Below are 15,315 nucleotides of genomic sequence, written 5' to 3'. Positions count from 1 at the left end.
CACTGGAGGTGCTGATGACACAGCCCAGCTGTCAGGGCTTCTTCAAATGCATGGAGGAAATAAAAGCAGCATCTGACGATGCAATGGGAAGAAGTCAGGAGGGGGAAACGCTAAAGACATCCATGCCCAAGGATAAGAGTGTTTAATTAGCACGGCCACCCTCGAGCAATGCTGGGGAGAGCAGGGACAGCCCAGGCCAGGGGCTGGGTGCTCACCCCACAGCTGGGCTGTGCCCCTTGGGGGCCACTAGGGAAGGCAAGAGGTGCCTGGCTCCCACTGCACAGCACCCTGGCAATGCTGAACTAAAAAGCAACCCAGGTTTTCAGCCAGCATTTTCAGAGCTGGGTTTCCTGGCAGGCTGGCCCAGAATGGACACGCAGCTCCGAGCTCAGGGACAGCAAGGGCAGGGCAGCTTCATTTTACCAGGCAGGGCAGAAGCAGAGAGAGGCAGGCTGCCAGATGCTGATGCAGAAGCTCTAAGTTTTTCTGACAGGTTAAAACAAAAATTTCAGTGTCTGGGTGGGTGACGCAAGCCCTGGGCTGGGAAAGAACCATGCCAAGGCTTCATAGCTTTCAGAAGGATTTCTTTTTCCCATCTCAGCAATCTGGGATCTCTGCCAGAGGAGGAGCAGGATGGGTGAATAAACAAACAGTAAGTCACTTTCCTAAAGCAATTTGTAAGGCAAGTGAAAGAGCAAAATGAGGCAACAACTGCTCTTTTTCCTCCATTCTTCCCTCTGGGCTCCTTGCCACAACATGCCCCGGGTATGCCAGGCACCCCTGCACTCCACAGCATACCCAAGAGCTCAGAAATGTCACACAAAAACCGAGTCCCATCCTTCTGTACACAACCTCCCACACTGGAAAAGACATTGCTACATACTTGTTCCATGCCAGAGCATCACCACCCTCATGGTAAAAAATTTCTTCCATACATCTCATCTGAACTGACCTTCTTTTAAAACCATTTAAAATAATGGTTTAAAATTATTGCCCCTTGTCCTGTCTCTCTGAAATGTCAGTCCTCAACTTTCTTATTAGCCCCCAATAAGTACTGAAGTGTGTGAGTCCAGGGCTTTCCTCTGGCTGCCCTGGCAGGTCTGGGACCCTGGCAGGGGTCAGGAACCCCCCTGGACAGAGCCCCCAGAGACACTGGCTGTGATCTCTGGCCATGGAAGAGAGTTTTCAATCTTACAAAATAAATTACAAGCTCTAAGTATTTAATATAAATAATAATTAAGTATAACACAAATACAAAAATAAAATTTTAAAATTCTAAATTATAAGTCCAAAAAAGACAAAATAGAAAAAATTAAGTATGTCTTGTCCTTTTTCTCCTTCTTCATACCCTCCATATTTCGCTATAATGTTAACGTTTTTCTATTAACTTAAATTAAAAACACACTATTCAACATAAATAATAAATATTAACACATTATTATAAATATAGCATACATAATTTCTAATATATACACTAAAGAGCAAAACCCCACACACTACCCTACAAAACAAACCTACAACAAAACAACAAAACATATTATAAATAAACAAAAATAAACAACCTTAAAAACCAGCACAAACAAATTATAACTTCTTCTTTAACAACAAAACAAAAAACCAAAAACTTTTTACAATCTCAAAATCATCAATGCCTCAAATTCCAACACTGAAAGTGCTCATTGAGGTCTCCCTGGACCCTTCTGTTTTTCAGGCTGAGCAACCCCAACTCTCATATTTCTCCACTGGAGAGGTGCTCCATCTACATGATCATTTTTGTGGCCTTCTTCTCGACTCACTTCAACAAATCCATGTTTTTCCTGGGCTGAGGGCCCCAGAGCTGGATGCAGACTCCAGAGGGGGTCTCACCCCAGCAGGGTAAAGGGGCAGAACCCCCTCCCCAGACCTGCTGGTCCCATCTCCTTTCCTGCAGCCCACATTTTCCTACAATCCATATGCATGAATGTGCTATGTGCAGGGCTGGGTATGGAGGTACACGTCTCAGACCTGGGCATGACAGCAAGAGTGTCACAGAAGGGCAGGGTGGAATTCAAATGGCCTGGACAGAGTGCCTGAAAAAACGAGACACAAGTGAGGAAGAAGGTGCAAGCTCCTACTCTTCAGGAGCAGGAATGATCTGCAGTAGAACTGCACTAAGGAGTGAATAGCTTGTGAGGAAAGCACCTGGGGACTGCAGAGTCCTGGGACCACTGGCTGGAAAAGGCAGAAATCATTCTGTACGAGGAAGCTGGAAGGTGTGTGTGGGAGGGCTGAGTCTAGAACCAAGTACCCCACTTCCTGTAAGGGCATGAATCAGTCATGACCAGAAGGAAAACTGGGGTGTTTGGAGATGTGGGAAACATCTCCCAAGAGTCCCATTGTCCTCTGGAAAGTTTTGTCCATAAATGACTGATGCAGAGAGAAAGGAAGAGCCTGACCACGCTGCATAGGAAAGGGGCCAAGGCTTAACCTGGAAGCCCATGGGAGACTGAGGACAAACCCCACATTGTTAAGGAGAATGAAGACCTGGAGCAGAGGACCTCTCTGGGGTCCTTAGCTGGACAATTTCCATTCAGGTACCATGCCAGGAGCAGATGGTGCTCCTGCCATGGGACGGGGTGGGGTGAGTGGGCAGAGGACCTCCCTGGCCACGTGGTGCTTGCAGCTGAAGGAGAGAACAAACATCAAGTTTCTGCAACAGCTCTACTGAGAGCTGGAAAATGAACTCACCCATCCATCTACAAATATCAAACATTTGCTGAGACTGGTGCAGAACCACTGTGATTTTCCAGATTAACCATGACCACTGGTACTCTCTGGGTGAGGAAAGTGCAAATATGCCAGCAACCACTTCCCTATTTGGTGTCTTTGGAAGACCATAATTAGCACTTTTTCACCCGTCCCATTCACACTGTTTCCACCTAAACTCTCACGCCACAACTCCCCCACTTTTGCAGTGAGAGGCTGCAGAGAAGAGGCTGCACTGCTTCCTCCAACCCCAGTGACAAAGGCTAAGAAATATTTAGAGTTTTGAACTCGGCAAATCACTCTTTTCCTCCAAGGTGCCAGACAGAGGACTAGGTCTCTCTCTGAAGTCCTCTGCCCCTGTTTTGGTTTCAATGCAGGACTTGGGCAATTGGAATGAGACTCTCAAGATCTTTGACAAATCTGCATTTGCAACAGGATACCCAAAGTGTTGTCCCTGCAGCTCTGACAGCTTAGGTGTCTCTGACATCCTTCACTCAAGCAAGAACTGCCAAGAGCCTGGAGCAGGTCTCCCTCCACTGTCATGCCTGGCCCAAAGGGCAGCTCTCAGCTGTCACTAACCCCAGCACATGCTGAAAACACAGCCAAAGACAATATTGCTCCACAATTGCTCTGGGTTTCACTTTTTCATTAGGCTGATGAAGACACTCAGCCCTTGTGGCAAATTTCCAGGATCCCATTTAACACGAGACTGTGCCTTCACCCAGCCCTGATTTCAGCCACAATTCAGATCACAGCCCCCCTAGCTCAACCTAGCAGCCAGGGGCTGAGTGAGATACAAACAGAGAAAGCAAGGGCAGACAATGCATGAGAAACAAGCCAGGACAGGGTGCCAGAGAACTCCAAACACTTCCTTCACTCCCAACACCTGGGACTCCCACCGGGGCACTCACCACTGTGGTCCCCCCTCTAGCACTGTGCCAGCTGCACAGCCTGTGGCCCTGAGACGGGCTCAGAGTGCCCAGGGGCTGCCCCAAAAGGCATCCTGCTGTGGCTTCCTACTGGCATTTCCCCCACGGAGCCCCAGGTTGGTTTTTTTTCCCATTTTTGCCCATTGATATTGTTGCGACCCCAGAACACTCAGTCTGGGAGAAACAAGGGCAGCAGGAGTGCCCAGACACAGGGTGCAACAGAGAGACCTGAAATTCAAATTAATCAATCCTTCTCTTTCTCCTTCTCTTCTCTTTCTCTTTCTCTGCTCCTGTAGACTAAGGCTGAACCTCCTCAAGGATCTTCCTATGCTCCTTAAGCCTCTCTCATATTCCTGGAAAGCTGTGATAGCTGGAAACATGCCAGCCTTCCCACAAACACACAGAAATGCAGGCTGCACCACAAAGTAAAGACAGGGCAATCTTTGTTTTGACAGAGAACAAGCTGGTCAGGATTTGAGACACCTACGTCAGGGTTAAAGCAAACTCCATGCTCACACCAGTGGTGCCTTATTTGGTGATGAAAAATGTAGATATTTATGGGGCTTTGGAAAGCAGCTGCCCAGAGGACAGGCTGCAAAGCCCAGAGTGCATCTGAGGCAGAGGGGCTGGGACAAACCTGCTAACGGGGGTTGGCACAGTGCCACACAGAGTCACGGAAAGTTCCTGCCCGAAAACGCGTGTGGTAAATTTGCTGCTTCCAGTTTATGCCTGAGCCATTAGCACAAGTCCCCAGGGCTGGGCTTAGGCAGAGCAAATGAGGTCCCCAGTAAAGCATGATAGTCCCTGTAATCATTTGAACAGATACTTTGGATTAAGAAACTGGCAGGGAGTAGAACACGTGCACCTACGCACTCCAACACAATGGACATTCAAAGGCAGAAATTAACTTTGTGTATTTTGAGCTGTGGCATTGCCAGTGTGAAGCCTGCCAAATACTCGTGTTAAAGATACCAGAGAAGGGAAGTAAGGGCAAAAAGGCAAGGAAGAGTCACACCCTGTTCCTTAGAATCATTTAGTTTGGAAAAGAGCACTAATATCCTGGACTCCAACCATGAACCTAACACTGCCATGTTCACCACTAAATCATGTCCCTGTGTCCCTCCATGCAGAGCACAACTGCTCCTACACTAAATTTGTTTCCATACCTCCCAACGGACTGTGAGGAGGGAGAAAAATAAAAGAAAAGTAAGGATGATAACAACATACAATGGGCATCCTGTCAATTTACACACTGGTTGCAAAATCCCATTCCGAGAGCTGAGGCTGCTTTTGAGAAGTGTGAGAAATGAGGAAGAGAAGGAGAGAAGGAGCCCAAATCTGGTTGTCATTGAATATTCTGCTCTTCTTGGCTTGAGACCTTTTTTTTTTTTTTTAAAGCAACAAGGTTAAACACTGGCTGAAAAAAACTGCTGGAGTCTGTAGGCAAAATACAGTTGAGATGAGCCTTAAATATTCTTGCAAGTAGAGGGAGAGAGAGCCTTAATTTAAACAGGGATTTCACTGCTCCCAAGCCTGGCTGAGGCTGGTGGGACCTGCAGAATGAAATTCTGCTTGCTGCCTCCTGCCCTGCACAGGGCTTGTGGCATCGCTGGCATGGTGGCACAGGGCTGCAGTGCCAGGGCTCTCTCCCTGGCATTGTATTTTACAAATAACACCATGGAAAGGCAGATTTACAGCCCCTGGCCACTTCCTTCCAGTGCTGCCCCTTAACACAGCGGGCCACATCGGGATCCATGCTTAATGTAACATGACATCATGGATATAAAATAAATATAATATTAGCTGGATTCAAGGTAGAGCCCAACCTGTCCAATATTCAGAAGCATTTAACCCCAGACCCTTTTTGGTCCTGTATGATCCCACCCTTGTGTGATCATTCTCATTTAAACCCTGCATTTATTGAAGTAACTGGCAAATTTTGCATCCCAGGACTGACATTTTCTGCCCCGAGCTCTATCTCTGGTAGCAATAATAGCCCTGTAGAGCTAAAAGCTATAGATCGAAAGGTCTCCCCACACAGGCCAAGTCCTTAAATGATTTCCTTTGGAAGGAGTTTGTGGAAAGTACCTTGTTTCCTTGCCATCAATCGTGTGAAATCACTGCCGAGCCAGGCAGGAAACCTCCGCAGGCTGCGGGGGTGACACAGGAAAGTCACCCCGAGGCTCCCCTTTTCTACAGATTGCCCTAAAGCTGCCCCCAAAGGGGGCTGCCAGGGGCCAGCCCCCAGCAGGCAGCTCCACACAGATATTTAATTTTGGTTGTATGCAGCCAGAAGAGCTGAGGTTTCACCCACAGGATGGGAAGAGGCAGAGAGGAACCAAGAGTAAAGTTTATAAAGTTCAGTTTTCATGCATTCCATCCCCAGAAAGGGAGTGCAGAAGAGCTGGCAGAGATCTCTCAGTGACATCTTTGTGACATCAGAATTTCTTTTCTAAATAAACGCCAATGAAGATCGCTTTTTCGTATTAAAAGAAACTCAAAAGAATGTGCAGAATGTAAAAATCGAAACTACTTTCAAGGTTGACAGTTAAAATATTTCTTTTAGTTGGTGGGTTTTTTTTAGTTTACATTTGTTTTTTATTTCTCAAGCCGATTTGTTTTTATTAAACTTTTTTTTTTGCCTTTTCCACACAACACTTTAATCACAGTTTTGTTCCCACAATACAGAACTCAAACAAGCAGGTAAGAAAAACATATAGAACAGGAAAAACTAAAATTTATTTCAGGAAGACCTTGAAAAAAGCAGGTAAGAAAAAAATATAGAACACGAAAAGCTAAAATTTATTTCAGGAAGACCTTGAAACCTAGCTCATTTCAAACTACAAATTGAAAGCCATCCACAAAACCCCAACCCTTTTCCTACTCTTCCTTGTCCTGTAGTGGCATTAGGGGGAAGTGGAGGTTGGCAGTTGGATTTCATTTGCTGTTCCCTTTTGCTGCCAAGACTGCTGAGTGGCGTCACAGTTTGGAGTGAGTGTGGTTTCACTTTTACTGCATGAAGCATGTTCCCAGGGAGCTGGAAAATGCCCGCCTGTCATCGCCTCTGTGGTCACAATGAGAACCAGATCCCATCTCTGACAGCTCCTCAGCCAGGGCAAAGCCAGGGCTGGCACCTCCAGAAGCTGCAGCAGGTAGGGTGAGGTTCCTGTGCTTGGCACCTCACCCCTTCATCCCCCATCCAGTGAACTCTGTGCCCCCTGGAGGGTTTTTAGCCTCGACCCCTTGTGCTGATATTCCGAGGTGATTTTTGGAGCCCGTTGCAGGTTTCGTTTCAGGCCTCCTGGGCCAGGAGCCAGCTGAAAGCTCCCTGCCTCAGTTTGGTGAGGAAGTGCAAACTCGCTGCTTTTTAGCCTGGGCTGATGATGAAACCTGGTGGCTCCTCCTCTTGGCCTTATTAGCATGGGGAAATCACCAGCATAAAATGCTGTCCAGTTCCTTCCTCAGCACTGGTGCTGTTCGCATGCTCATCCTCCCCTCCAGCTGTACCGATGTCGAGCATCATGGAGGCACCAGCCATGCTGGAAAATGGGAAGGATGCTCCAGAGAAGAGGAGATCCACATGTTTGCCCGTGGCTTTTCATCCTCTCATTTTTGTGTTGATTATTATCTCAGCCTTGGTTCCCATCGTCTTCTGTTTGCTCCATCATCAGCAGGTAAGGACAAAGCAAAATTCTTAACTCTGGAGTGTAGTATTCCTAATTATTTACAGTACTGTGTTGATGCTATCAGCTAACTCCAAACTAGTATTTCTCTCCTTTTTGAGGAGTGCTAATGCTTTAGGTTTCCAAGATTTCAGCTGATAATGTTTTCACCAATCCCTTAATTTCTCACCAATTCCTCAATGTCTTCAGTGTTTTCCTGTCCTTTCCTTAAGCTTAAAAAAACAGTCAGGTTTTATTTCTCTGGCTTTTCTTCTCCTGCACCAATGATGTGCACTGTTCCAATCTGATATCAAGTGATGATGCTGTGTAGGGACCAGAGAGGCTGGGAAGTTGTGGTAATTCACCAGGCACAAAGCCTTTTCACACTTGGTTTTTACAATCTAGCACAAAAACCAGTTATTGAACCAAGTTTTGCTCTGCATTTCATGAGTTAATCGCAATGAGCTTTTTCTAACTGTACACAGGCTACTGGACAGAAATACAGGGTGAGCCAAGTGACTCATGGGCTGCAGATCAGCTTCTTATTTTCTGTTTTCCAAAATGTGAATCTGTGTCCTGGAGGAGACAAGAACTAATTTTGGATGCCAGGTTGATCCCGCTGTAATGTACCTCCCTCCAGTTCCAGTTCTTCAGGGGAAGCCATGAGGAAAAAGTCCGCTTCTGTTAAGGGGAAGGGTAGTTTGTTCTCATGGTCTGGGAGCTGCTTGGGGCATAATGATGCCAGAAACCCCTCTGAGGACTGATCCTACAAGGTGCAGAATTTTTAAAAATAAAATATGAAGTCTGCTAAATTCCTGCAAGAGAGAAATGTTATCTGCACCTTATAGCAGGAAAATATAAAAAACCCAAAATAAATGATTTGCTTTTAATCCACTTCTAGCCCCAAACCCACAGCTTCCATCACCCATTTGGGAGCTGTGAAGGACCAGCTCTGTGGCTGCAGTTACAACTGAGTCCCCCTGATGGCAATGAGCACACAGATGTTCACACATATTCCACTCCTTCCCTTCCTATTTTTTTCGGGAAAGTTTTTCTGTTTACTAACTTTCTGTTAGTAAACAGAAAGTTTCTTTAGTAAGTGAAAGGACTGTTGATTCCTATTAACTGGGGAAAGCAGGACAGGGCAGTGAAAGCCTTTCCCTGCAAGGCAGCCACCAGCCTCCCCAGCACTCAGGACAGCAACCTCCTAAGGAAGGAACGACGTTGTGCTCCAAGAGCAAATCCAAGCATTTCTGAGCTTGCATTCATGAAGATGCGAGAGGTGTGAGGCAGGACCAGGTCCCTGTATCTTAAGCTGATCCCAAATCTGCTTTTTACGGGCTCTGGCAGAGGGAGAGCAGAGCTGCTGTGTAGGAAGAGCTCCATGAACAAAGCCCAAGCCGTGAGTCACGGAGACAGACTGAGATCTCCTGCCATGGACAGTTTGCCAGCAGGGCACCCGTGGAGACACCTCCTTGCCTGGGCTGGAAAGGCACTGCAGAACTGACTGCAGGAGTGCCTGTCTCCCTGAGCTCAGCACGTGCAGCACTGAGAGGGAAGAAGGCTTCAAAGCCAGCAGCTGTCCTCCCTGCTCTGCCTGGCTGGTGTGCTAGTGCTGATTTGATGTGTCTGAGTCATTCCAAGCTGCACAGAAGGAAAGGTTCATGGGTTTAATGAGGGTGAATTAGCACAGTGCCGTGCAGCTTCCCACGTTTATGCACTGGCTTTAAGTCAAGTCCTTGTTCACAGAGCCATCGCTTGTGAGCATCCATAAGAGCTGAGTCCAGGCATGGAATGAAATCCTGTCACCCAAGATGAATATAGAACTTTTACCAGGTCTACTGCAGGTCACTGCTGGTTGGTTGTCTTTATTTCTGTAATTATTATTATTTTTTAAAAATTTTGTGAAAATACCACCAAAATGGATATGAAAAAATTGACCTATTTTAAGTATTTCAAAACTTTGTTGGAAAACATCTGTTTGTGTTTCTAATGGTGGGTAGAAAAACAACTTTTCTTCCTGGGAGAATGCTTTTGTGCTCTTGTAATGGTAATGCTCCTCTACTGAGTTCACTGATAAATGGAAAATTACAGGAGAAAACACTGACCAAGCCCTGCTTCTCTCCACAGGCACCAGGGTCATGCTGGGCACATGGATCTTGTAAGTATGGAGATTCTAGACCTGCTTTCTGGTTTGTGCTGTGACATAAGATGACAGAGTCACAGGCCTGGTGCTGTTTAAGGACAGGGGTCAGCACTGACAGAGTCCCCAGGGCACTGTGAAAGCGGAGCTGCCCAGCTCTGCACTCAGGGCTGGCAGCTAGCAGCTGCCTCTCTCTGTGTGAGTCAGCTGCACCTCCCCAAAAATAGCCTGTGAAACCCACAGTGATGCCTTAAGTTTGGGCTTTTATTTCCAGATTCTGTACTGCATTAGTGTGTAACTCTGAACTTCATATAAAGTGTTGGTGAGTTCTCCTCACAGCTCAGTCACACAAAACAATCATTTTCCAGCCCCAGAACCAAGGACACATTGCAGCTTCAGGCCCAAAAAGTGCAGAGAACTGAGGAGAGCAGACTGAGAGGATGGGACTGCATAATGTAGAGCTGGAATTGGACAATTAACCCCAATATGGAAATGGACCAAAACTTATAAAAGTGTGAAAACTTGTGACTCGGGGTCCATCTTGGGTGTAGCCATGGCCAGGCTCTTGTACCGCCCAAGGTGCATCCTTTTAATAAATCCCTACTTTATTCCTTTAACTCTGCCCAGCCCCTGTTGCAGGGAACCTCTCAAGGCACCAACAGGGCTCATCACTTTTACTGCTGCTGGGTGTTAATCACCAGCTCTCCAAGCAAACCCCAGGGCAGTTCTAAAGTAGCACCCTGCAGAGTAGCTGAGACCTTCAGAGAAGTTTAATTAATTCAATGAAAAACTTCTGTACACATAGAATTTCACCTAATGACTGTTCCCCTCCTGAAGTGCTATAACCACAGCAGCCAGCAATATTGCTGTCATCCTCATCATTCTCAGATCCAGCTGAAATTCCACCCAGGAATTTTTTGGTATTAGAGATCAGCTCAGACCCAACCCTCAGTCTTGAAGATCCCCCCTCTCCATGGTGCCTTCCACAGCTCAGCTGTCCTGGCAGCAAGCACCTCCAAGCACCCATAGCCACAGAGATCCTTCACAGCCTCTCCTGGCAGATTGAGACCCCTTTCTAGCACTTCTTAAAAGACAGTAAACTCAAAAACAATGATCAATAATAATTTTAATAACATCATGTAGAATAACAAGAAAATATTAATTGTTAGAAAGTCAAGAGTTGCCTGGGGGAGTGAGAGAATGGGAAACAGTGATAAAACAGGCTCATGTACTGAACAAGGTTATCATTGGACATAATTACTCACCACACCATTTTGTCTGTGCTTTCCTCAGTAAACGAGTCCTCGACAAAAGACCCAGATGTTTTGATCTGGAACTGGAAATTGGAGCAGTGCAATGGGATTGTGCAGGGCCAAGGGCAGTACCTCATCATCCAGCAGAGTGGCAAATACTTCATCTATGCTCAGCTCTTCCGCAAGGAGACACTCAAAGAGCCTTTTACAATGATGCTCTTCAAAAACCAAACAATTGCCCTCAACAATGCTGTGGGATATGTGAATGGCACAATAAACTTTGCGAGACCCTTTTTCCTGCAGAAGGGAGATAAGCTGTCCTGTAAGAAAAACGACAAGTCAGATGACAGCCTGCTAGAGAATCAGACTTATTGGGGCCTGTTTAAAATGTAGCAGGACTGCTCAGAGTCAGCTCCTCCCTTATTTCCTCCAGGAAACCTTAGGTCGTGGATGAAGAATCTGGAGTGTCTCTTTGGGTGAAATTTAGCTTGCTGGAAGACGTGCCATAGGAAGCTTGTGTCCTGCAGTGACAGTGAACAGCAAACTTTGGTAATGATGAATGGCTGCTGATGGACACAAAGTATGAGCAAAGGATGGAGGAAAAAGAATCTCAATGCATTGTGGGGTTGACTCTGAGTTCCTGGAAATACAAGTCCCTATGTTCAGCCCGTTCTGAGCTGGGGAGGAGCTCTACTCTGCAGCTGGGTGCATTTCAGAGCTGGGTCCCTTCTAACAAGAGGTGCTACATAAAGACAAGATATTTTATATCCTTCCCGCACAACCTGCCAGTGAAGCAACTTGTCCACAACAGAGGCACAAAATGGCTCAGAAACAACACAAGAAAAGCTTCTCAGGCCCCTCCACGGCCTTGCCACTAGCAAGGGAAACATGCCAGGGAAGCTCCATCTCCACGGGTAGTTCAGAGCACAAGGAGCTTTCCAGGGAAGCTCAAGCAGTGCAAATCCAAGGCAGCTCCATGCCACGGTGCAGACAGCCCCAGCACAGGGAGCCTGGGATGCAGCCCAGGCAGATACCAAAGGGATGGATCACTGCACAAAGCCGAGGCTGCTGCATGCCACAGAGGCTGTGGAGGAGACCTAATGGTAGAAGAGAGTGAGCACAGAGGGGAGACAAGAGGATGGAGACTTGGAGAGCTGTTCCCAGAATTTTTTTTCTATGCTGGGCAGTGGGTGTTGCAAGCAGGGCAGGGCAGACACGGTCCTGCCATGAAATGAGGAAGGGCTGAGCACCCCCCCGTTCCCCCAGACACAGCTCTGGCATCAGAGCACTGCCAGCACCACAGCAGGGAGGGCGTGAGCCAGCGGGGAAGCAGGGCATCCTTCACCTGCTCACTCCAGGCTCTGTCTGCTGTGCTTCCCAAAATGAGCTTCGGATCACCTGCAGATCACAGAACGCCTCAGGACCTCAGCAAAGGCCAAGTGCTCTCCAAGGAGCGGGTGGCTGTGGCTGCAGAGCAGCCCAGCTGCTCACAGCCTGGCTCTCCTCTCCCTTGCCTGGGCAGGCTCTCCCAGGGGCTCTGGTTTTTGCTTTCCTGCCTCCTGGACCTCCGTGGATGACTACTCCTACCATTCCTCACAGCTTGTCACAGCCCTGGGGATGGACTTTCATGGGAAAGCAAAGCAACTGAGAAGTTGGATGGAAAGAAATGATTACTTGGGGTGGACTGAGGCAGTTAGGAGTGCTATTTGCTCTTACAATTTTATATTCTATGTATTGTAACTTCAGAGAACATAGAGTCAAGTTTTGCAGATATGTCTGTAGTCCTGTGTTCAGTTTCATACAAGCTATTACCAATTAAAATGATACTTTAGTTCTTACATTGTTTTGTCGATTCCTTAATTTAAATATATTAAAAAAAAAAAGAACCAAAAAACACCCTTACAAACCGCAAGTGTATCTCAGTTCTTTGATACAGGCTGAAAAAATAACTGACTGATACATTTCTCTACCCTTTATCTGCTTTCACTAAAGGGCCTCTTCTTCTCTGAGAGGCTGGCAATGTCAGCACAGAGTGAGATCAGTCCCAGGGCAGAACTCAGGCATCTTCCACGGGGAGCTCCATGCACCACCCACCCTCCCCAATTACTTCTGAGGCAAAGCAAGCCCAAAAGGGTCTGCTGGGGATGAAGAACTTCTTGTTCTGCACATCAGACCAGCAAAATCCCAGACCCTGCAACAGCTGGCCTGAAGATCTGGCTCCAAGACCCCAAAGATCAGCTAAGCTCAAGGAGAGGAAAATCATCACAGTGCTCCAGTTCCTCCTCTCTTTCACTTAGTGAATCAAAAATCACGCAGGCAGCAGAGCTGAGTCCTTCCTTGGGGTGAGAACAGCCTTGAGCATCCCAGGGCCCACAGCCAAACCAAGGAGCTCCAGGCTCTGCAGGGACACGGTTCAGAGTCCCCTTGGAGGACTCTGCTAGGGACAGGACAGTCCAGCTGCTGGACCACCAACCTGGTGGGTCTGGGCCACAGCCCGTGGCTGCTGTGCCAGGATGTTAATGGTTAAATGCTCCAGAAACTGCCTTGGTGCAGAGCACGCAGCTTTATCCAAGTGCTCTTCCAGCAGGATCTGAAGCCACCAGAGCTCGTCTCCCCAGCCACCCAGTCCCAGGCTCTGTCTCCTGCATTTATTCTCTTGCTGGACCCCTATTTCTTTTTCCCCCTCCTTCTCAAAAGGCAGGCAACCCCCTCCCTTTGTGCCTCCCTGGAGCAGCATCAGCCTGCTTTTGTGGGGTCCATCAGCTGCAGAGCTCTCCTGGGGATAACCAGGAACCCACCAGTGCTGCTGACACAGCAGCACATCTCCAGCTCCTTTCAGCAGGCGACATTTGAATGTGCTAAATGGGTTTAGCATAATGGGGGCACTGTTAAAACAAATATTCCCAAGCTAAATTAATGAAGTACTGCAAAGGGACAGGTGTGGGAATGCTGCAGCATCCAGAGCCTCTCTGGTCACTGGCAGCTGCAGCATCAGGTGCCAGAGCACCAGCTCCAAAACTGGAATCAGCACACACGGAGAGTTCCTGCTTGTCCCTGTCCATTCTGAACAGTCCAGCCTGGCACTGCTGGACAGTAGCACGAGGTCCTTTGGCTTGAGATTGATCTTGACCTTAAAAGAAATCCAGAGACTACAGCACATCCACTCCATGGAGCGGCTGTATTGTCAGACTCAAAAGTTATTGTTGTCCCACAGCCCCAGATTCCTGCTGCAGCCTGGAGTGGGATCTCTGAGCTCACAGCTGATTTGGCCCATGAACAGCTGCAGCCCCAGGGTTTGCAGCCTGCCAGCCATGCTACAACACCCCCAGAGCTGGGCACTGCAGAGCAGCAGCAGGTTTGGAGGACAGAGGTGCCATCCCTCACTCACACTCTCATTCTCCAGCCTGGCCAGAGAAAAAGCCAAATGGACATTGGCAGATTGTGGCTGATGACCAGCAATTGAATGCCAGTTCTAATTGCTTATCCTTCTTTACGAGTAATCAATGCCAGCTGAACCAAATGCCAGTGTCTGGATTCCTTCAAGGTTTAAATGTTCCTCCTTGCCTCGCCCCTGGCATCTGGGAATGCACAGCAGATCCAAAAGACTTGTTACCCCATATGCCTCAGTATGGAAACGCTGCCTCCCTGAAAAAAAAATCTCTATGCAGAACTGTCAAATAGATAATTTACATTAAAACTCCCTTTTTTAAAACATTTTGAAATTCAGATTTGCCTCTTGGAAAGCCTTTTCACTAAAGTGCAGGGTTGTGAAAAAGCGGTGTATTTCTTTATGTCACCATGCATTTTAATTAAATGTGCTTTCAAATCTATAGGAAGTATAATTTCAAAGAAAATGAATACATCATGAGATCGACTGTATAAATAGATAGTCATGTGCCTTCAACCATGGAAAAAAAATTGTGGTTGTTTTTTCAACAGGACGAGGGGATTTCTCTGCTTTGTCAGAAGCTTACTACACTGCACAGCCTCCCCAGGACCAGAGATGCAAATTGCCCTTGAAGGAGACATTTCAGTCCCTTTAGAAGTTAGCCAAAATGTAGTCCTAAAAAAGAAATAATCCGATTTTTAAACAAATAAACACGATAATACAAGTAGCCACAATATAATCAGCAGTTTTTTGTTCAACAAACAGCCACAGCCACCTGTCACCCCCACATCTTGGTACTTCGCACTCTCCAGAGTCAATTGTTCATCTGAAAGGAGAGGAAAATCATCACATGTTGGAATCTGTGGTATTGAGATTGTAGAAAGTCTCTGTCTTTCAGTCCCGCTGCCAAAGTAGAAGCCATAATTGGTCTGTGCTGGTTTCCAGGTTGTTTATTCTGTTTATCTCTACCATGTTCTGCTGCCCTGCCCAGCTCTGTCCTGCAGGGCAGCGTGTGGGGCTCTGCCCTCAGTGGGATGTTACAAACATTAAATACCAGAAACTCCCTGGGCTGCATTTACAAGAACGTGCCAATATCTGTCACCTACGTTGGACAGTGTGTCCCCAGCCTGAACCAACAGAAAAATGCCAACACCACAGTGAGACATGGAGGGCATGAAGAAGGAGAAAAAGGACA

General features: G+C 47.2%; 1 protein-coding gene across 1 annotated transcript; it reads left to right on the top strand.

Annotated features, from left to right (window-relative positions):
- The first annotated feature begins 6,840 nt into the window (after positions 1–6,840).
- LOC146766810 (uncharacterized) lies at positions 6,841–14,986 on the top strand. The gene is made up of 3 exons (XM_085586857.1): positions 6,841–7,348; positions 9,467–9,497; positions 10,773–14,986. The coding sequence occupies exons 1-3, from the start codon at positions 7,184–7,186 to the stop codon at positions 11,123–11,125; spliced, it is 549 nt and encodes a 182-aa protein (XP_085442983.1). The 5' UTR covers positions 6,841–7,183; the 3' UTR covers positions 11,126–14,986.
- Positions 14,987–15,315: the final 329 nt, after the last annotated feature.

The sequence above is a fragment of the Lonchura striata genome, chromosome 8 (genome assembly GCF_050655825.1).
Source record: "Lonchura striata isolate lonStrDom1 chromosome 8, ASM5065582v1, whole genome shotgun sequence".
NCBI lineage: Eukaryota > Metazoa > Chordata > Aves > Passeriformes > Estrildidae > Lonchura > Lonchura striata.
This window is presented reverse-complemented; position numbering and strand designations above follow the sequence as displayed.

What these genes read in the sequence shown, in the direction of transcription:
- LOC146766810 (XM_085586857.1), top strand. Translation starts at nt 7,184, where the DNA reads ATGTCGAGCATCATGGAGGCACCAGCCATGCTGGAAAATGGGAAGGAT. An exon ending in GTTTGCTCCATCATCAGCAG is followed by an intron (nt 7,349 to 9,466) that starts GTAAGGACAAAG and finishes TTCTCTCCACAG; the next exon opens with GCACCAGGGTCATGCTGGGC. An exon ending in ATGCTGGGCACATGGATCTT is followed by an intron (nt 9,498 to 10,772) that starts GTAAGTATGGAG and finishes TGCTTTCCTCAG; the next exon opens with TAAACGAGTCCTCGACAAAA.